Source organism: Salvelinus fontinalis, chromosome 34, assembly GCF_029448725.1.
Source record: "Salvelinus fontinalis isolate EN_2023a chromosome 34, ASM2944872v1, whole genome shotgun sequence".
In the NCBI taxonomy this organism is placed as follows: domain Eukaryota; kingdom Metazoa; phylum Chordata; class Actinopteri; order Salmoniformes; family Salmonidae; genus Salvelinus; species Salvelinus fontinalis.
The window spans coordinates 34,418,788-34,440,759 of record NC_074698.1 but is presented as its reverse complement, the minus strand read 5'-3'; the positions used below and the strand labels follow the sequence as shown (position 1 = coordinate 34,440,759).

Genomic DNA, 21,972 nt, shown 5'->3' with positions numbered 1-21,972 from the left:
TCGAGGACCTGAGTTTATGTTTATACTGGACGTACCGCCCCCACCTACTGTCAACCAATCATGTCAATGTGCAGCTATGCAGAGCCCTCTGCAGTGTTACATCATTTGGGAGACGCATGGCATCGCCGTACGGAGCTTGATTTGGCCTCAGCAAGCCTCCGGAGGCTCCGCAATTGCGTCACACCCTCCATACGGAGCCTCTGCATGGTATTGCTGGATCAAGCAAAAATCATGTTTTTACTGTGATTGTTTTCAATTAAAATGGTCAAAAAGACACAAATAGCTTCTTAGCAAAGAGCAATTTCTCAAGCAAAATTCTTGCTTGAATTTGCAATAACTGTCTGGGAGTAGTCTGAGTTGGGAGGGAAAAACTGAAAACTAGGTGCTATAGGCAGAGAGGTTTGGAACTCAATTTCTTATTGGTGTCACGAATATCACCGAAGGTGGCTTCCCTTCCTGTTCGGGCGGCGCTCGGCGGTCGTCGTCGCCGGTCTACTAGCTGCCACCGATCCCTTTTTCCTTTTCGTTTGTTTTTGTCTAATTGGTTTCACCTGTTCCTTGTTGGGGTTTTGGGGTGGGTGTTATTTAAGTTTGTTCAGCCCGCTTGTGTTTGTGCGGGCTTGTTGTTATTGTACGTAGGAGGTGTATTGTTGATTTGGGGTTTTCGCTGTCCGGTTTATGTAACAGTGGTCTTTGGGTTGTGTTTGCGCCTGTGTTTTGGCGTCACCCAATTTTGTACCTGTTCCTGTTTACTGTGGACATTAAAGCGTTTTTTCCCGTGAAACTTCTGCTCTCTGCGCCTGACTTCACACCCATCATTCTCCTAACGTTACAATTGGTCTATTAACTAATTTACTGCCTGGTGACCAGGCAGGCCAAAACGCCAACCCACCAAAACAGACTGACATTTCAGGCAGCCTTTATAAAAAAGCTATTACATTAAAAGGGCATTATCATAATTTTTCACAATTTTACAATAATTATTCCAACCTCATAGTGTGGAAATATTAAACACAGGAATATTACGGTTTTGCTGCACTGGGCCTTTAAGGGACTGACTTTGACATACTTCTCCCCCTGAGTGTTGACTGCTAATGGTATTTCTGAACTTGTGACTGTAGTCCGGGAAACAGCTGTATGAAGGCCGTTTTCCTCACTGCCTGACTCTCAACCCACATCCGGTTCCAGGCCTCTCTAACAGGCCTCTGCTTCTCCTTTTCTCTAAATAGTCCTATTACTCTCATTAGAGTCAGCTATTCTCAGACTGTAATGTGTCTATGTATCTGACAAGACAATTATCATCCAGTGTAGTATGCGTAGTATGATGTAATGTAATGAGAGTTACTCGTACCCTTAATCAGTCCCTTTCCTGTGTGTGTGTGTGTGTGTGTGTGTGTGTGTGTGTGTGTGTGTGTGTGTGTGTGTGTGTGTGTGTGTGTGTGTGTGTGTGTGTGTGTGTGTGTGTGTGTGTGTGTGTGTGTGTGTGTGTGTGTGTGTGTGTGTGTGTGTGTGTGTGTGTGTGTGTAATTGTTCTTCTGTCCTCATAGGGACCTGAAATCCCCAAAAGTCCCTACAAAGATAGTTCAGAAAGTAAAATTATATTTTAGGTTCAGGGGTTACACTTAGTAAAAATGGTTATTTGGCTGTCCCCATAGCAGAACCCTTTTTGGTTTCAGGAGAACCCTTTTGGGTTCCATGTATGAACCCAAAAGGGTTCAACCTGGAAGCAAAAAGGGTTCTTCAAAGGGTACTCCTATTTAGGTTGTATATAGCACCTTTAGGGTTGGAATCAGGGTTATGTTTAGGGTTAGGTATAATGATTCGGTTTAGAGTAAGGGTTAGGGTTAGGGAAAATTGGATTTTGAATGGAAATACATTTTAGGTCCCCACGAGGATAGAAAAATAAGCATGTGTGTGTTGATTTTGTTTGTCATTCTCACTCCAGTATCATTAACAAGGCATAAGTCATGGCAAAATGTGTAGCTTTAAAAGTGCAACAAAAATGATCTCTACTCAATGGCAAATTGAATTGCGGAAGATTTGCTGTAAAACTGCAAAAACACTCTGCCCCATGGCAAGATTTCTGGAATTGCAATTACATTTGTGATATAACTGCAAAGTTTTCTCATGGCAAAACGTGTGGAACTGCAAAAAAATTACTTTAAAAGTAAAATCTTTCTCTCCACTGTCAAGAGGGGGGCTACTAAATTGTTTTGCTGCGAGATGGGGGGCCCTCAACTAAATCTCTCTTGGGGCCCCCAAAAGGCCAGGGGACCATAGGGCAATGCAAGCATGGCTGCGGGAGCTGAACTTAGCTGGGCTAAAGTTGGACACAGCTGAACTTTATGCAAATCTTCGGTTATATGATACGTGAGTAACCAATCGAAGCTCACCAGAGCTTCCAACCCTTACTGGATTGGCTGACAAAGGCTGCTGATACATAGCACTACTTAGCATGCTTGTTATCACCCACATAAGGGCGAAGCTAGCATGGCTAGGCAAGTTACCCCTATATAGTGCATCTCAGCCAGAGCAATAGGATAAAGTGTCTCAGCTCTGCTCGCCCTGACTAAAAGTTACACTTCCAGTGTAGCAGGTTAAAAAACCTACATATTCTGCAGCACCCCTACTGGAATTCTTAGCAATTTGGTTGTTTTCAGGTTTTAAAAAATCCCCTGCCTATTGCGACAACCACAGAGCAAGCGGAACTTTTTAAAAATGTTTTATTTTTATTTCACCTTTATCTAACTAGGCAAATCAGTTCAGAACAAATTCTTGTTTACAATGATGGCCTACTCCGTCCAAACCCTGAGCCAATTGTGCGCTGCCCTATGGGACTCCTAATCATGGCCAGTTGTGATACAGCCTGGAATCGAGCCAGGGTCTGTAGTGATGCCTCTAGCACTGAGATGGAGTGGCTTAGACCGCTGCGCCACTCGGGAGCCCCAATAGGGATGAACCAGAAGATCAGTTTTAGGCTACGCCTACTGGAATTCCTCATAGTTTTGTTGTTTTAAGTTAAAAAAAATCACATGGGGTAACTTTAGAGCAGGAGAAAAAAAAGTATGATCAATCACTATGTCATACCCTACTCAGAGATTGACTTTAAGGTCTGAAAAGCACTTCGGCCAGATCAGCAGTATTTTTTGGTTGCCCTAAGAATATGGTCACTTACCCGAAAATGTGAATATTATTGTTTACATGCACACATGCCATAACTTGTCTGTCTCTTGAGTCCGTTTTTGACCTCATGACTACCAAGTATACAAAGAGCCAAAAGTGTTTTTATGAATGACTATAAAAACAAAAACAAATTCCCCATTATAAAAATATTGTTACAGGAGAGCTACTGTCTCGCTCTCTCCACAGACCACACATAATGCCAATGCTGTCAAGTGGTCAAGCCTCCACCCTTATTCATTGGTTCTGTAATAAACAGAGATACTATTGAACTTTGTTCCCACGACAGTTAAAAATACATCAGAGTGGCTCTGTGATGCTGAGCTAACCAACCCTGCTGGAGCACTGAACAGCATCTATGACTAACGTCATATTGACAGATGTTTGCTTGACCTGTAGCGATCACAGTCAGTCTGGACTGATCACAAGGTTACAATAAAATAAATGTAATTACTAAATAGGATAAATCCCCTTAGACCACGGCAATCTGACTGGTACACTCAATATGGCCGCCGGGCCACACATCATGGGTCGTTGACTTAAATGTAAATGTCTGTTCCAGTATTTCTATGGTTCTAATCCTTTAGAGTATCCAGGCATCCAGTACTGTGCTAATTATGCACTCCTAGAACCTGAACGTCTCATATAGGGTAGAGAGTAGTTTGGTCAAAGAGGAACTCATACTTTTTAACCCAATTCCTCTTTCAGCCTCCATAAGGAGTATTTACAACGGAATATGATTGAAGGAATGACCCCATCTAGTGGAGTAATAATAGACATGGAAAAAGCATAATCCTCATCCCTGTATTTTCAAACGCCTTTTATTCAAGTGCATGCAAACATTTTATGTTAATAGTTTTTTGCATAATTTTATTTTATCAAAGAACAGTGATACATTTGGATATGCTTTCAGCATATGTAACCAAATCAACCAAATATTGTATTTCCAAAACTACAGTACTGTCATTTCAAACTCTTATTAACAATTGATTGTTAATAAGGAATACCTAGGATAGGATAAAGCAATCCTTCTGACCCCCCCCCCCCCCCCCCCCCCCCCTTTAAAAGATTTAGATGCACTATTGTAAAGTGGCTGTTCCACTGGATGTCATAAGGTGAATGCACCAATTTGTAAGTCGCTCTGGATAAGAGCGTCTGCTAAATGACTTAAATGTAAATGTAATTCAGATTCTTAAATATCTTACCTCTTGGTGTGTTGCTGCGCACGTCGTGGTTCTTTTAAAACCCTTGTAAAATGACACTGCTTATATATACATTTCATTTTTATTGAACCTTTATTTAACTCGGCTATAGCCACAGGGGTGAAAGTATTTACTAACGTAATCAAAACTGCACGTCTGCAACTGGATTCTCTAAATGTAGTGTGACCTCACAGGGGGCTGGTTGCACAGCTTGTTGTCATTGATTTAGTTTGATCCCCAATAGATAAGACTGACTAAACCAAGAGAGATCAAGGATTAGCTCAGGCCTAATCTCATCAACCTTTGACAAGAAAAAACAATGGCTAACCCTAAATCCTAACCCTAACCCTAACTTATACGTAAAATGATTTAATACATTTGTATTATGTTCAATCAATCTTCAGAATAAACAGCATTGAACAAATGACAAATGCTTTGTACGCGCACATCCATATGACATGATAATAATACACACGTGCTAATCAATAACAAGGTATATTCATGGTACCCAACCTAAAAGTTGATGTGATAGTTACGTAATGCAGACAAATAGTCATCTTCTTTGAGGTTAATGTCTCTTGATTTTGTATGTTTTCCAACCCCACCCAATAAAAGACTCAGGGTGTATCAAGATAGATTTTACTCAAAAAAACACCAGTAAAACAAAACAGGAAGATGTGAGATTCTGCTTTGTTCTATATTCCTTTAAAAAACAGATTTTCATAAAGGTCAATGGAGTCACGTAGGGCAGGTTTTTATTCTTTGCATTTTCATTGTTGGACATAAGACTAAAAACACCAGCAAATCAGCTCCAAGTGATTTTAATTTGGGATATCTGTTCCCAAGTATTCCCACACATAATAGAGAGACACGTGATCGTAGACAAACGTAAGCAAGGTTTGAAATAATTATGTTTTAGTCAAATATATCTGTTTGGGCTTGTGGTCAAATTACAGTCTACAAATGATTTGTAATTATGTTCCGGCCCGCCGACCATCCGCTCAAAAACAAAATCATTCCACCGCTGAAACTAGTTGATGATCCCTGACGTAGGGTATAGTGTCCTGAAGTATATGATTTCATGTAGTAAAAAGATTAAACTGTGTTATACAGGAAAAAACAACAAATCCATTATTTCCTGGATGTACAGTATCTGCATTTTATGAGTGAAATCACAGTTTAAGATTAATTGATTATTTGTACATTCATTCTTACAAAGTCTACATTACTTTAGAAGACAGCCGTTGGCCTAGGTAGAGGATGGCCATCAAGAGGACATCCTCAACTTGAGGACTTTGTTCAGGTAGCCTAGGCTACTCTCAGCTCCCATTAACTGAACAGAATGTCTTGGCCCTGAAACCTTGAGTTGAGTTCATTAGGGCATTCAACAAAATTATGATTTTAAATTGTTTGCAACATAAAACGAAAAAATGACAGGTAGCCCCTCCCTGTTTCAGTCTGTTTTCTTCCATTTGATGCCGAATGAACACGTTCCTGCTCAACCTCAGGTCACACCAAAATGGCTTCTGATCCGTGATTGATCGATTGGGCTGCGTGTCGTCTTCACAGTCAATTAACAAGCAGCAAGTTAACTTTTGAGTGCGTGGAATGTCAACAACTATGTTCCACATAGCTACTATATGTCCTTGTTTTCCTAAATGAACTCCAGACCCTCATACTTCACGTCTCCTATCTTGGTTTCAGGTAACAGGATCTGGCCGTCCAGTGTGAATGCCATTATGTACGAGGCGATTTTCCCAGCGTCCTCCTCTGACTTGAGAGCCACGATGATCTGATCGTTCGTGTTGGGGACAAATTTGAAGGAGGAGAAGCCGTGAGTGGGGTTATGCGGGCCCAACCGGTTCACAGTGACGTCCTCGAAGTCCGGCGAGCAGTTGAGGACGAGGTTGGCAGCGCGGCGCTCGTCGGCCGTCTCGTCGTAGCGCTCTTTGCTAGCGCGGCGTGGGAGGAAGAACCAGCGCTGCAGGCTGTCGCTCCACGCGGCCGACTCGTGAATCAGGTAACCTGGGGAGAGAATGTCATGAGAATCTGAATATCATAAAGAATGCTAATAGTTTGCAGGGATAACTCTAACTGTATATGGTAGGCCAACAGTCAGCATAGCCTCTGCAGTTAGCGTTAGCATGGTTAGCATTTGCAACCCTGCAGCTCTCACCTGGAGGTTCGATCCCAGCTGCGGACCTCAGGAGGTTGTACTTGGGGACCCAGTTCTGGTGCTGCACGTCCCCCCGATGGCCCACCACCTTTACCCACTCAGGGTTGTTGTTGACCACCTCCCCCGTGGTGGTTGTCCACTCTTTCCCCAGGCCACCCACGAACAAGTGCTCGTCCTTTACCGCTAGCCACTCAGCCTTGAACCCTGACAGAGGGAAAGAGGGTCATTGGGACACACATCAAGATTTTATGATTCACTAAACTACTGTACAGACCTTTGAAATGCACTAGAGTTAAACAGTATTTAAGAGAAATATACTCTCTCACTTGGCTTATTAAGGACACATACACTGAGTGAACAAAACATTAGGAACACCTGCTTGTTCCATGAGATAGCTTTCACCTGGTCAGTCTATGATCCCTTATTGATGTCACTTGTTAAATCCACATCAATCAGTGTAGCTGAAGGGGAGGAGACAGGTTAAAGAAGGATGTTTAAGCCTTGAGACATGGACTGTGTATGTGTGCCATGAATGGGCAAGACAAAATATTTAAGTGCCTTTGAACTGGCTATGGTAGTAGTTGCCACAGGTTTGTGTCAAGAACTGCAACACTGCTGGGTTTCTCATGCTCAACAGTTTCTAGTGTGTAAAAAGAATGGTCCACCACCCAAAAATCCAGCCAACTTGACAACTGTGGGAAGCATTGGAGTCAACATGGGCCAGCATCCCTGTGGAACGCTTTCGACAACTTGTAGAGTCTATGCCCCGATGAATTAAGGCTGTTCTGAGGGCAAAAGAGGGTGCAATTCAATATTAGGAAGATGTTCTTAATGTTTTGTACACTCAAGTGTTTCCAAATGAGAATGAGATCCAACAAATTCCATTGCCATGGTTGCGGTCTACCCCAGATGAGGTTCTTCAACAGACCCCTTAGAGTAAATAAACAGATGAAGTTCCAAATCTGCCTGCCTGGTCAACACAGTGAGACACTCACACAATCCCAAATTGACCCCTAACCCCTACTCCATATTCACTTATGGAGATCGGAGAGGATTAAATAGGTGTCAGCAATATGGTGAAAATTCCATCTACCCTATTAGAAGGCAAGATGAAGCAATTACCATATAACTTATACCTATTCAATCCTTTCAGATCTACAGGAGTGCCTAGGAAGAATGGGTTTGAGGGGGGGGGGGGTCGATTCTGCACTTGATTTTGGCTCATCAGCCTCACTGACCTTTGGAGACGGAGCCGTCCCCGTCGGGTAGGATGACCCAGGGCACAGCCTTGCTGCCGTCGATGTGGTAGACCACGCCCGTTCGGTCGTCCACGCTGTACAGCTTCCCGTTGAACACCACCAGCTCTGACAGCTCCATGCCCCGGCCCTTCTCCGCCAGGTGGCTCTCCAGCAGGACCGTCTCCGCATCCCATTCCACGGCCACCTTGGTGCCACTCTCCGACACCAGCAGGTGGCCCCGGCGCATGTAGCTGAACCACGTCAGCTTCTTGTCGCTGCGCGAGTCCGTGTCCAGGTCGGCGATGACCCCGATGCGGTAGCGCGTGCCCTGCGGCGTCCGCTCGGGGGTGCTGAGTGGGTAAGTGTCATTGTAGCGGTCGGCCGCCACGTCCACCGCCATCCCCGTGTGGCCAGACTTCCAGTTACGGGAGCTGGGGACCTCAGAGTAGGAGCCCGGGTTCAGGTGCATGTAGAGGAGGACCAGGGCAATGGCCAGGGCCAGGGCTACGATGGCCCTCAAATTGAGGCGGAATCGGGGGTCTGGGGTGTTGGTCATGGAGGCCAACATGGGAAGTCCTCCGACTGAGATGTGCAGGGGGTTCATAGACGGATCATTCTGCTCCAGTTGGGTGTAGCCTGGAGAAACAGGCATGGGGGAGGGACCTGAAAAGGTTAGGGAGAGGAGAACGGAGGGGTCAGAGATCTGATTTCTGAGGGACAGGCTGCCCTCCTCAGTTACAGAACACAGGTAGAATCTCAATTGTATTTCCTTGATTCCTCTCCTCGCCTCCTTCTCACCCACTCACTCAACACACTCACACCAGTAGTTAGATAACCATGTATTGTTGTTATTACTTTGGCCTCAATCCTATAGAATATTTCACAAGTCTCATGACTCTCAATCATCATGTGTATCTCAGTGCAATTTTGAGAGAAATATAGCAGCTCTGGAATCTGACGGCTTTAGAATCTGACGGCTTTAGAATCTGACGGCTTTAGAATCTGACGGCTTTAGAATCTGACGGCTTTAGAATCTGACGGCTTTAGAATCTGACGGCTTTAGAATCTGACGGCTTTAGAATCTGACGGCTTTAGAATCTGACGGCTTTAGAATCTGACGGCTTTAGAATCTGACGGCTTTAGAATCTGACGGCTTTAGAATCTGACGGCACTATAACAACCCCACAACCACTGAAGAACTCCTTGAAGATGTCACATGGATTAGGTGTTTTGATTTAACATGTGTTAAGTCTTTCACGAGAGACTAATACCAATGTCATCAGTGAAACACCAAATCAGTACATACACATTCATAAAAAATAAATAATGTGTGAGATTTCACACCAGACAACAGTATACAATACACACCAGCTTCATTCAGATCCAGCTTGCCTGTAAAGAACTGAAAATAATTATATAATCTCTGCTCACAAGGATGTTCTTCTTTAAGGCTCACCTCTGTCCATATAGCAGACCACTGAAAGAACACTAGCTTGCAGATCCTGAAGAGAATGTCTATGTACAGCCAATGAGCATCCCACAGCTCAGTTCTGCTGTGAAGGAGGAAGAAGTGGTAGCTACAGGTGAGACCAATAGAAGCTGGCCACCGGTGTGCAGTGTGTCGACGTGGAGGCTGGGAGTGGCACATTCAGTGACATAAAATGGGACAATATTTTATGTCGAACAAGTAAAGCAGGAAAGATAGCAAGTAGGCACCCGGAAACCACGCCCACAACCTTTGTCACTCAAAACTACACTCTGTCAGATGAGGGTGTTCAAAAACTAGCCTACTTTTAGGATTTGGCTAAGCTAACAAGTGGTGAACAGGTAGAGTAGTCTTTATTAACACAAGCATTTCGCTACACCCGCAATAACATCTGCTAAACACGTGTATGTGACCAATACAATTTGATTTGGATTGATTTGATTTGGATCTCAGTAGCAAATCTCATGTGTGCTGCTTACCAGATAGCCAATCAACATCACTCGTGAGAGAGATAGCCAACAGCTGACAGAATAAGGCAATGCAATCCTGCCTACGTTTTAGTACATCTAAATAAGAAACTGTTTGCCACAGCATTATCGGTGGCTTTTTTTGATAGTATCGGTCGCCATACATCTGAAAATGTATTCTACACTCAATGTAGCCTAAATGTTGGCTGATGATTCAAACTGAATTTTTCCGCTTCTCTATGTTTGATACATACTTCAGTCTGAGACCGCCATCGTTGAAGTCATTTGTGGTGAGGTCAAAATGATGGGTATTGTACAAAACATAGTAATCAGTGATTGGATCATCTCTAACCAATCAGAGTAGCAAAGCCAATGCCGAATTTTCAAATATTCTGACTCTGGCTCAACTCATTGGTTTCTGGGACCAACCAGAACTGTTAGAATTTTTTTCCATTCTAGAAACCGTCATGGAGGTACTCAGATCCAGATTCATTGCGGAGAAGAAACAAATGTTTTGTGGGCGTAGAATTTGCCCGGAGCAAGGAGTTTGAGTAACCAGGCAAACCTAAATGTTAACTAAAAAATTGCAAATGTGAATCGGGGTGAAAGGCAGCATCGGCATCGAATGAAATAATTATTTTAAACGCGCTCTCAGAAATACACCAACATGTGCACCCTCAGGAAAATCTTTGTGACCTCGCTTTGAGTCGGTTCCAGGAGCGACACATCCTGTGACCAGGGTATAATGTCTCTAAAGCAGGAGCAGCAGCTCCTCTTCTGCTGAAAGACTCTTTTATACCAGGACTGTGGCCAGGGCCCCCAGCCAAACAGAAGTCCATTATGACACCCTGAGGCCCTCTGCTCAGACTTCCCTCTCTGGCATGCTAGTCTAACACACAGGCACACAGCAGCTGGTTGAAAGTAAATCACCAGAAAACAGATTGTTGTTTGTGCACCCACACTAAGAAATGCCTGAGGTGTGAGCATGTAGGTCCTCAAACACACGGCATCAATTACAGGATAAACTATCTGTGATGGATGGAATCCCAACTAGACACTACAGACATCACACACTATAGTACATATCTCCAACATGTCTCTCCTCTAGCCAGGTCCCAGATCTGTTCGGGCTCTATAGCAAATCCTATGGTCGTTGTCATGCCATACATAGGAGTAGGTGAGGTATAGGCAAGCACGCACAAACTGATCTGGGACCAAGTTACCTCTTCTCCATATAGTACCTCACAACAAACTCCTCAAATCACAGAGTCCATGCAGGATCTGCTGTCACTGATAGTATAGTAGTATGGAGTTACCCTTTCTTCTCCTCCTCCTTCCTGAATGCTGGCCGACTGTCATCTCAATTCCACAACCGCACCAATGGACCAGCTACACTCTTCCGTTGCCCTAGAGTTAATTAAATGCTGAGCAGTGAACTCCTTACTTATCAGCTGAAAGGGATTGGCTGTGCAACCGTGACTAAGGGTAACAACAACGGTAGTGAACTTTAACTAGACTTGGGGGATTAGTATTGATTAACCACCGCAAGTCCAAAGGGGAAAACCTAGTAAGGTAATTGACACAACTACTCTTCACCACTCTTGTCTTGCTTGACATTTGTGCATGTGTGGACTGCAAGCCTAGGTAAAGTCAACATATTGTTCCTCTAGTCTGGCCTCGTTCCATACTGTATGATCTGTAGCCTGGCCTCGTTCCATACTGTATGTTCTGTGGCATGTAGCCTGGCCTCGTTCCATACTGTATGTTCTGTAGCCTGGCCTCGTTCCATACTGTATGTTCTGTAGCCTGGCCTTGTTCCATACTGTATGTTCTGTGGCATGTAGTCTGGAACGAGGCCAGGCTACAGAACATACAGTATGGAACGAGGCCAGGCTACAGAACATACAGTATGGAACGAGGCCAGGCTACAGAACAGACAGTATGGGACGAGGCCAGACTAGAAGCACACTCTGTTGACTTTACCTATGCTTGCAGAGCACACATGCACAAAGGTCAAGGTTCAAAATTCACTGATTTAGTATCAGCCATTACTATAAAGACAATCTCCTATCACTATGACAACTTTAGACCCGAAAACACACCAAGGTGTGTCTGCGATGCAATTACAGCATGTCATGATGGCGGTGTATTCAAGTAGCCTGGCCCTAGATCTGTTCGTCCTACCAAGACAATGACAATAGCAGTTAGCAAGACAGTAAAAACAGATCTGGGAGCAGGCTATATTATTCAAATAGGTTACCTGCGGAGTGTTGACTGGAAAAACCACGGTGGAAGTCGGAAATGCATGGACTATAACATGTTTGGTTTTCATCATTATAATAGGTCTACTTTGTTATCCACCCACTCTGATCATACATTTGAATGGTCTTTGTGTCATTTTAAAGACGTTGTGATATGTTTCCCTGCACTACAATGCACTTTAAAGTAATTGCTCATTGTGTCTAGATGTCTATTAAATTTGACCTATAATTAATTACAATATGAGTAAAATAGTTTTTTCCTTTTTTATTTTTTTATTTTTAAGTATGTTAAAAAGCATATTTTCTGTTTTTGAATGGTGTGGCCGTATGCTGGTCATTAAAAATATTCACACGAGTAGACTGCTTATTGGCCAGCTACATTATCCTCTCTGAGGATATAGCCAGCATATCTGAAACAATCTGTTTGAGGTGGGTATAGGATGAGTCAACAACATTATTTGGGTATGAGGTAACAGAATATGAACTTTTAAAAGTGATTTTCAGTGGACAGTTACTTTAAATAAATATGAATTTGAGAATTTCACCCATGTCAGGAAAAAGCAAAAGGAGAAAGTTAGTTACATGCAGATATCGATTCTAATTGTAAACCACTGTCTCTTAGCAAATTTTCAAAGAAAGGCAACATCTGCAGAAACGGTCTTCAACAGCCATATAATGGACTTTGGCGCTACAAAGGTTATATGTCATTAAAGGACACGTGTGTCAAGACAATAAATGGTTCACTGTGACAGCTGTTGGGCAGGGGTTGCAGAATGAGCACAGACTAACTGTTTTCTGCCTTTCAACTGAGCATACCATGTGATGGTACCTGCTGGTAGCAAATTCAGGGGTAGCCCTGACCGGGACTCGAACTCGGGTCCAGCTACTCAATAATTTAGCTGTTAGGCCAAGAGATCCGAACCTCTTGACAATGTTGCTAGGTGATTAACCTCGGGTAGCAACATTGTGGGAGGCACCCCATCTGTCTAGAGAATACTAGGTGACAGGTTAAGGTCACTTAATAGGTATCTAGGCCTAGTTGTTTCAAGTTATTTTTGATTGCCATAGTTTATGCATTTAAATTGTTTTGAATATGTTCTGCTGTAGATAAATGGTATTGAATGACAATATTCACATACAAGCATTCACTATTCAAAGTAGGTCTATCTTCCTACTGATGTATGACCTTGTCTTTTACATTCCTGCAGTTATAAATGACAAGACTAGATACTGGTTCGACCTACAGTACTGTGTGATCATGTGGTTGGTTTATAATGGGTTTTAGAGCAGTGTTAGACTGGCAGACTTCCACTGGCATTGCGCCTGTATGTCACCCCTTTGCTGTTATAACAGCCTCCATTCTTCTGGGAAGGCTTTCCACTAGATGTTGGAACATTGCTGCGGGGACTTGCTTCCATTCACCCACAAGAGCATTAGTGAGGTCGGGCACTTAGGCCTGGCTCGCAGTCAGAGTACCAATTCATCCAAAAGGTGTTCAATTAGGGTTGGGTTAGTGTTCTCCTGACTCAGATTTGTCCTTCTGACTGCCAGATGGCGAAGCGTCTAATGGCAGTGAGCTTAACACCACTCCAGCTGACACTTGGCATTGCACATGGTGATCTTAGGCTTGTGTGCGGCTGCTCGGCCATGGAATCCCATTCCATGAAGCTCCCGACTAACAGTTATTGTGCTGACATTGCTTCTATAGGCAGTTTGGAACTTGGTGTGGAGTTTTGCAACCAGGACAGACTATTTTTACACGCTACCTGCTTTCGGCTGAGCCGTGCTCCTAGATGTTTCCACTTCACAGTAACAGCACTTACAGTTGACAGGGGCCGCTCTAACAGGGCAGAAATCTGACAACTGACTTGTTGGAAAGGTTGCATCCTATGACGGTGCACGTTGAAAGTCCCTGAGCTCTTCAGTAAGACCAATCAACTGCCAATGTTATACACCTGTCAGCAGCGGGTGTGGCTGAAATAGCCGAATCCACTAATTTGAAGGTGTCCACATACTTTTATGTATATATAGTGCATTTTAAAACATGCCAACTTGAGCCCCCATCACCACACTAGTGACAGATTAGTGAGTAGGCCTAATTCGAACATGAAAAGGGGATGTACATGTGACAACATATGAGTGGTCCCTTTTAACTAGGATATGCTCTGGAATTGTCGGATAATATTAAATAAAGGCGACACGAAGCTTCATGGATGCGCAGCGGTTAAAAATAATGTTAGAACGATACTCACTACAAGTGATATGGCGCCAAATAACAGTCCGATAATGGTTTGATTGGCGACAACACAGCTTCGTTTAAATCTAGGCTACAGTGTTTAGTCTCCATCGTTTGCATCATTAGGGAAACCATGGGCTACTTCCTTGTTCAGTGACAGTATAAAATAAGTCCCGCCCAGGCAACGAAATGTACCTAGCCTACGAATTGAAAAGCATTCTGGATTACTATGCGCTGCTAGCGTAAACTTTGGATGAAAGTGTTTCAGTTGTCTGCAACGTTGAAACGTAACTAATATGCGACAGTGTGACTTTCATGGCAATGCAGGTGCAACAGAACAGCTAAAATAATTGGCCGCGTTCGAGAGGATCAAAAACCGTAATGTATCAGGGTAAAGTGTGACTGACTGATCAGTAGTTATTTATGATGCACGGGTTCTTGTAGATCAGTCAGTCGGTAATTTAGTCGCCTGCAATGTCGAACAAGCTCATGTCCATGATAGCAGTGACGGTGCTAGACTTCAAATACCACACACTGTTAGTAGTGAAAGGTTCCTGGCATTGGCATAGATTGAAAAATTGACAAGAGTCATGTGATGTTTATGTTGCACAATGTCTGAGTTTTCAGTAAGCTCCGCGTCCAATGTGAAACATAATAACTAGAGGTGACACACAGGGCACTCCCAGAGAGCACAAATAGCCTTACTAGTTCTAGTTGTAAAATGTATTTATCTACTTTTAACCAGCTCCTTTACTCTCCCTCCTTAGCGGCTGCTCAAATATTTGCCTTTGGAATACACCCTTCTTTAAAAAAAAAAAAAAAAAGAGGACAAACAGGAAAAGCCTTTATTTGACAAAGGTTCGGCGGTGGTGTAGTAGGCTTTTATAAGGCACTTTGTGCAACAGACTGTAAAGTCTCTCAGTGCAATCTTGAAACCCAAGACAGAGAGCATAATAAGTGGTGAGATCAGTTCATCAGAGAGAACGTAAATATATGAGCTTGTACCAAAGATAAACCAAGAACAAAGGCAGGACCATATGTTGTTTTTGGTGAAGGTTCTTAGTCTGGTACTGTATGGAAGGCATTGTCATGCCCAGGAGGATTAAAAGGAATTGGTCATTTACAAAACAATTTTCAATTTAATATCACAACGCTGCCTGAGGAAGACTAGTAGTCGAAACACGTTGCAGTTGTGCGTCCTAATGTAGTATGCTGACTGCTCCCATATGTATTGTGTAAATATATTCTGTTAATAGTTCACTAAAGTTTATTGCAACGTACTGGCCGCCTACTCATTTTCTTTCAATGGAATACCATTACAATTCAATATACATTACCTACTAGGTGGTATTTTGTTAAACTCATCTATGAGATTTCTGATATGAGTTTTGTCTGAAAAGGTGTGTGTCGGGGACAAGAACACTCCAGAACTGAATAAAACCTTTCCAAGGCACGTTCGGAATAGATGAAGGTAGGAGACAAACAAGTTGAGGAGAGGGCCTTCCTGATACTAAACAACACAGACCCTCGTTTACCAAATATATTACAGACTCGTTTGAAACTACAATAAAAAATTGAACTTAAGGGTTAACATGACCTGGGAGCATGTACTAGAAATGACATTCACATGACAAAAAGATAACGTGTTATCCAATTTACCCCCAAAAATGTACGGCTGGTTTCCCAGACCAAGATTAATAAACCTATTCCAGGACGAAAATCTACTTGCAATGGAGACTTTCCATTAAGCGTGAATTTCAGTCCAGGATTAGGTTTAAACTGGGCATGGGAAATAGGCTCTTAGTGAGTTCAGTGGTGGTTTTTAAAAGCACTGATATACAGTAGTCGTTAAGGGTAGCATTTTTCAGACAGTGCACCCATTATTGGGACAAATAAAAGTATGGGTTTGCAGAGAAAAACAAAAACAGTCTTCGTTTGTCAATAATTTAGCAATACATTTGATTTCTAGATATATGGCAATACATTCTGATATCCTGGGCTTGCTATAACGTTGAAATACATTGAAATTATCAAAAGGTATTTGTATATGCACTATACCATATAACTGGATTAGGCAGCATAGAAAAATACAGTTTGTGTCCATAGCATAGCATAGCCTCATTAGTTGCAATACAAAGCAATGTTCCCAGCGACATATGTTTTAGTGGTTTGATCTGAACTTCAGTGTCCACATAACTGCATTACATATGTTACAAGACAAACAGTACAGAGAACAGAAACATAACATATGGCAGTTACCTCAAGTGGTGATGGCACTCAATCTCATATTTTTCCATGGCATTCTAGGTTTTACCCTAGTAACAGTTTTCCATAGATTCTACCTGAAGCTCAGCTCAGGCCCTCTAGTTGTATGTATAAAAATGCAGCAAAATATCCATTCAAAATCTAAACTACAATATGAATACCAACTTAAATCATGTCAACACACCCTTCATTATGTAAGCGCAACACCAGCTATGACTTAAACAGTTAGGTAAAAGGAGAGGACCAGTGGAGTGCTGAGATTAGCCACATAGCTGAGGCACCATAGCCTGGTCCCAGATCTTTTGTGTTTGGCATGACATTGACTGTAGGAGTTGGCAAGACAGCACAAACAGATCTGGGACCAGGCTACAGGCAACAATGGCAACTTAAAAACCAAAAAACATCCTCCCCCCAAATCTGGTCAATGGTTCAGTCCCTCAGTAAGACGGGGGCTGATATGGTGCTGGTTGCTCTTGGTTTTGGGGGGTGAAAGGGGACTGCTGGTAGCCCTCTGGCCCACTGGTGGGGTATGGCGGATAGGCGGAGGTAGATGGGTAAGGGGTGCTGTAGTCATTGGCTGGGTCTGTGTAGCCCTGGTCAATGTCACTCACTCCTTGGCGGTATCTTGTATAAGCAAATGTAGTCAATAGAGCCTGTGAGAGGAAATATTGGTAAATACGTTATAAAAAATCCCATAACACGTGTCACAAAGTGCTTATACAGAAACCCAGCCTAAAACCCCAAACAGCAAGCAATGCAGGTGTAGAGCATTATGTGCATGTTACAATTACTGCCAGAGAGTGTTGTGTGTAAGATAAGTAGAAGATTCTAGAATGCCTGGTGCCCTGGCACACTTGATTTATAAGATCTCTAGCTGGACAAGAGACAGAGCCATGAATCCTGACTGGCAGCCTCATCAGTGATTAGCCTCTCCCCGTCTGTAGTTCTATGGGAATACGTGTCTGAAATGCTATGCTACAGTATTTAAACTATGTACAGTTCCAATTATATAGCTGCATTATCACTGTTAATATGTACATGTATTCTCCTTTCCTTATAGAACCACAAAGATAACTTCTATGTTGTGTGTGTGTGTGTGTGTAGCTGTGTGGTGGTGACCAAGAGATAATAAAGCTCTGGATAAAGACTCATCTGCCTTGTTCTTGCCTGACAGCCTGTAGCGAGTCAGAACCCTAACAATCAGCATTAATTACTAGCGGGTGAGAATTCACTGTCGACCGCTAAGACCAGCTGCAGCTAGCAGTTTCACATAGTAACATGCCAGTTGAGAGAAAGAGACAGAGACAAAAAAAGAGACAGAGAGAGAGAAAGACTGACTCACCCAAGTGACAATGGAGAAGAAGGAGAAGGCCACTACGGCTCGGGCGGCATCGGCAGAGATGGCCGCTGTGTCGGTGGTGTGAGACCACTGATTGGCCAGGACACAGAAGCAGATGAACCACAACAACGTCCACACTCCTGACAGACAGAGGGAAAGTCAAGTTTATGTAACATTTCCTCCAAATTCCCTCTCCATAATGCATTATAAGTGCACTCATAACGACATATGAGCAACTACACTATGAGTGTAGTTATAGATGTTTAAAAGCAGTGCACCTTTAGTACCTATGTAGTTAAGTATAGTGAATTGTGCATGGCATTATAAACCTGCTTGTAATGCATTGTAAGGAAGCTAGGCTATTCATAGGAAGTGTTGCCAAGATTATCGTTGAAATATCTGACCATAAGTGTCAGTTCTGGGTGCCAAACTACAGCCTTACAGATTTATCATCGGAAGTATCACAAAAAATGTTTTCCCTCACCAGAGAAGACCAAGTCGCCAGTGACAATGTTCTTCCTCTCTTTGGCGTTGCTGATCTGAGGGAAGTAGGCGTCCAGTACGATGAAGATGACGCAGGCGAGAAAGGCCAAAATTCCGATACCCACTCCGAAGCCGCATGCGCTGTCATTCCCGTTGAACATGCATTTGGTGTCTTGTTGCTGTGGAGGGTTGACATAGCCTTCTCCAGTGATGGTGGCAAACACCACTATGGAAAAGAGCTGAAGAGACAACAATTTGTCTGTTAGAACACCCTGGTGTCCGTCACATAGGCCTGTTATAATATAAGACTTTATCATATAAGACTTATCACATAGGCCTGTTATCATATAAGACACGTTGTACTAGGTGTAGCACAGTGTTAGACAACCTGTAACCAATCACATGAGGACATACAGTATGTCCTGGGGAAAAAATATGAAAGGTAATATGTCTGGCGGGAAGTGTAACGGTAGAGGATAACTTCAAGGGGAGTGTGTTCAAGGTTTATTGTCACATGCACAAGTACAGTGAAATGCTTCACTTTCAAGCCATTGTGTGTGTTTGGTATGATTTCAGGGGTTGACCCGTAGTGGATGTGGACAGCCTTATGAAGCCGACCTGTAGTTTATGTGGACAGCCTTATGAAGCCGACCCGTAGTGGATGTGGACAGCCTTATGAAGCCGACCCGTAGTGGATGTGGACAGCCTTATGAAGCCGCCCCGTAGCGGATGTGGACAGCCTTATGAAGCCGACCCGTAGTGGATGTGGACAGCCTTATGAAGCCGACCCGTAGTGGATGTGGACAGCCTTATGAAGCCGACCCGTAGTGGATGTGGACAGCCTTATGAAGCCGACCCGTAGTGGATGTGGACAGCCTTATGAAGCCGACCTGTAGTGGATGTGGACAGCCTTATGAAACCGACCTGTAGTGGATGTGGACAGCCTTATGAAGCCGACCCGTAGTGGATGTGGACAGCCTTATGAAACCGACCTGTAGTGGATGTGGACAGCCTTATGAAGCCGACCCGTAGTGGATGTGGACAGCCTTATGAAGCCGACCCGTAGTGGATGTGGACAGCCTTATGAAGCCGACCCGTAGTGGATGTGGACAGCCTTATGAAGCCGACCCGTAGTGGATGTGGACAGCCTTATGAAGCCGACCCGTAGTGGATGTGGACAGCCTTATGAAGCCGACCCGTAGTGGATGTGGACAGCCTTATGAAGCCGACCCGTAGTGGATGTGGACAGCCTTATGAAACCGACCTGTAGTGGATGTGGACAGCCTTATGAAGCCGACCCGTAGTGGATGTGGACAGCCTTATGAAGCCGACCCGTAGTGGATGTGGACAGCCTTATGAAGCCGACTCGTAGTGGATGTGGACAGCCTTATGAAGCCAACCCGTAGTGGATGTGGACAGCTGACCTGTAATGGATGTGGACATCCCACACCCACCCACTACTCTATCAACCACAAAATGTGCATTCTATTGGAATTCCCATTGGAACCCTTTGGACAGCTATAGCAGTGCGTGGATAAAATGCGTGGGCTCACTCAGTTTAGTTTAGCTCAACGCTGATTGGCTATTATTTTATTTTTATCAAGGGAAACCAAATGCTTGCTGGCTTCCCTTGCATTCAATGCTACAGGCGGCAACAATGTCATGCTCCTTTTGACCAGACAGCATCAGATAGATAGGCTACACATACAGGAGACAGAGCACTGTTTCACTCGATCGGATGCTTTCTCCGGTGAGACACATCAGCCACTTGCGAATTGAATGTGAAACACAAAGAGATGAAAAATAAATGTATCTTTTATCTGGGTCAATTTTTTGGGTTGCCTGGGGCAAGTGAACTGAGCAGTTGCAAGTTGCGTTGAGCTTGCTCCGCGGTCACACCATTGGGTTTTTAAGTGAAAACAACCAAACTGGGGCCCCATGACCTGTATCCCATGATGATTTCCGATTGGTATCCAATGGGACTTTTCCATAAGAGCTTCAGCTTTTGGTTAGCTAGCTCAGTGCATCCAAGATCCATCTCCTCTTGACATTGAAGTGTAATGCAACATCAATGAACATGTTTTTCCCATTAAACTAAACATATTGTCTATCTTATAATAATATAGATAGTTGCATGCAAACAAATTGTCATCACAGCTATCCTTGCAGAACTTTTACAGGGGTACGGAAGTTGATGGGATGACGGTGGTGTGGTGGATCTGTCAGACTGACAGTTAATCAGATAGTAGTTAAACAAACATCTTCCACGTCATGCCAGCGAGTTAACGTTATGCCAGCGAGCTAACGTTACAGCAGCAAGCTACTAACATCTGTAGCTCAAAAGCTGGCCGTTGGCAGGCTTACAACTACCATCATCAACAGTTGGCAAAACGCTTAGTTTGGTTGACACAGCTATAAACTGGTCACGAGGAAAAGTTCCCTACTAGAACACAGCTGGATAGCCTATTAGCTAGCATTAGCCAAGTGTCATTCGCAACTTTTCCACAACTGCAACAACATCACAAACTAGAAAACAGGTCAACAACTCTTTCATGTTGTCTTCTTGCCTTGATGCGCAAAGCTTTTCCATAAAAGACAATATAACTGTAATGTGTACTGTAGTGAAACAGACACCTAGCTATGGTTGCTAGCTAGCTAACGTTAGCTACTTCAAAAGTTTCCTAAAATAACACGCTGTGTCAACCTAGAGTAAATCACTCACCCAGCTCAAGATGCGGACTATGGTTTGAGGTTGTTTAATAAAGCTCATAAAATCGAAGGCACCTCCGGCCAGCGAGGCCCCATAGGCACCAGATTCCATTTTATATTTAAAAAAATTATGCCGATTAATATGTCCCAACTTCAGCTAGAAAATGACTATGCGCAGGTCTCATTTGTGAAGTTGCAGGTCTTTGGTTTTGTTTCACTCTCATTTCCCGAAAAGTTAAAGAACCGCCCCCGACCATGACCACGTCATCTCCAGGATTTTTTTTCTTCATAGGACTAATAATTGCTTCAAATAAATGGGCATACTGCCACTCTCACAGCGACCTTTTGGCCGTAGTGTTCACTATTGTCACATTATCACACATTTTCAAAGGGTTTGTGCAAAATAAATAAGCATCTATCCTCTCTCTATGTGTCTGTGTCCCTTTACACACACCCCATTGTGTACACAATGGCTTGTATCTTTATTAACTTGTTATCAACTATTAATTTTCACACGCTTTGAAAATAATAGATAGGCTGATGTAGCCTACTGGCTGACATTGTGGTGTGGAAGAGAGCAAGATAAAAAATAATTCTGGCTATAGTGTATAATATATCATTCATCTTTATTGTCAAGGCTATAGCTCATCATTAAGGCAGTATTTGCAATGATACCCCTAGGAACAACCACCTTCCATAGGCTATGATGGTGGCATCCACAGGAGGTTGGTGGCACCTTAATTGGAGAGGACAGGCTCGTGGTAATGACTGGAGCAGAATTGGTGGAATAGTATCAAACACTTGATTTCAATGTGTTTGATGCCATTCCATTTGCTCCGTTCCAGTCATTATTATGGTCCGTTCTTCCCTCAGCAGCCTCCACTGGGCTCCCTATCAGCAAGGATGCTGCCTTTTGATTGGGACACAGGC

The 21,972-nt window shown here is 43.4% G+C and overlaps 2 protein-coding genes across 4 annotated transcripts; both read right to left on the bottom strand.

Moving 5' to 3' along the window:
• Positions 1 to 5,120: 5,120 nt before the first annotated feature.
• cant1a (calcium activated nucleotidase 1a) lies at positions 5,121 to 14,414 on the bottom strand. 3 transcript variants are annotated; one of them, XM_055898558.1, is made up of 5 exons: positions 11,066 to 11,298; positions 9,253 to 9,349; positions 7,797 to 8,459; positions 6,559 to 6,762; positions 5,121 to 6,407 (listed from the first exon to the last, which is right to left on the bottom strand). In XM_055898558.1, the coding sequence occupies exons 2-5, from the start codon at positions 9,260 to 9,262 to the stop codon at positions 6,037 to 6,039; spliced, it is 1,248 nt and encodes a 415-aa protein (XP_055754533.1). In that variant the 5' UTR covers positions 9,263 to 9,349; positions 11,066 to 11,298; the 3' UTR covers positions 5,121 to 6,036. The 3 variants fall into 3 exon arrangements, with proteins under 3 accessions (XP_055754533.1, XP_055754534.1, XP_055754532.1); XM_055898559.1 differs by lacking the exons at positions 9,253 to 9,349; positions 11,066 to 11,298 and adding an exon at positions 14,263 to 14,414; XM_055898557.1 differs by lacking the exon at positions 9,253 to 9,349 and having other exon boundaries at positions 11,066 to 11,286.
• Positions 14,415 to 15,075: 661 nt separating this feature from the next.
• syngr2a (synaptogyrin 2a) lies at positions 15,076 to 21,285 on the bottom strand. Its single transcript, XM_055898560.1, has 4 exons — positions 21,056 to 21,285; positions 18,335 to 18,572; positions 17,854 to 17,990; positions 15,076 to 17,164 (listed from the first exon to the last, which is right to left on the bottom strand). Exons 1-4 carry the CDS (start codon positions 21,152 to 21,154, stop codon positions 16,949 to 16,951), a joined length of 690 nt encoding a protein of 229 aa, XP_055754535.1. The 5' UTR covers positions 21,155 to 21,285; the 3' UTR covers positions 15,076 to 16,948.
• Between the last annotated feature and the right edge of the window lie 687 nt (positions 21,286 to 21,972).

Coding starts and splice junctions, on each gene's coding strand:
- cant1a (XM_055898557.1), bottom strand. CDS start 11,108: ATGACAGTCGGCCAGCATTCAGGAAGGAGGAGGAGAAGAAAGG. Junction 8,460..11,065: donor AAGGAGGAGGAGAAGAAAGG/GTAACTCCATAC, acceptor TAACCTTTTCAG/GTCCCTCCCCCATGCCTGTT. Junction 6,763..7,796: donor GGACGGCTCCGTCTCCAAAG/GTCAGTGAGGCT, acceptor TCCCTCTGTCAG/GGTTCAAGGCTGAGTGGCTA.
- syngr2a (XM_055898560.1), bottom strand. CDS start 21,154: ATGGAATCTGGTGCCTATGGGGCCTCGCTGGCCGGAGGTGCCTTCGAT. Junction 17,991..18,334: donor TGGCGACTTGGTCTTCTCTG/GTGAGGGAAAAC, acceptor TCTGTCTGTCAG/GAGTGTGGACGTTGTTGTGG. Junction 17,165..17,853: donor TCTTCTCCATTGTCACTTGG/GTGAGTCAGTCT, acceptor TTCCTCTCACAG/GCTCTATTGACTACATTTGC.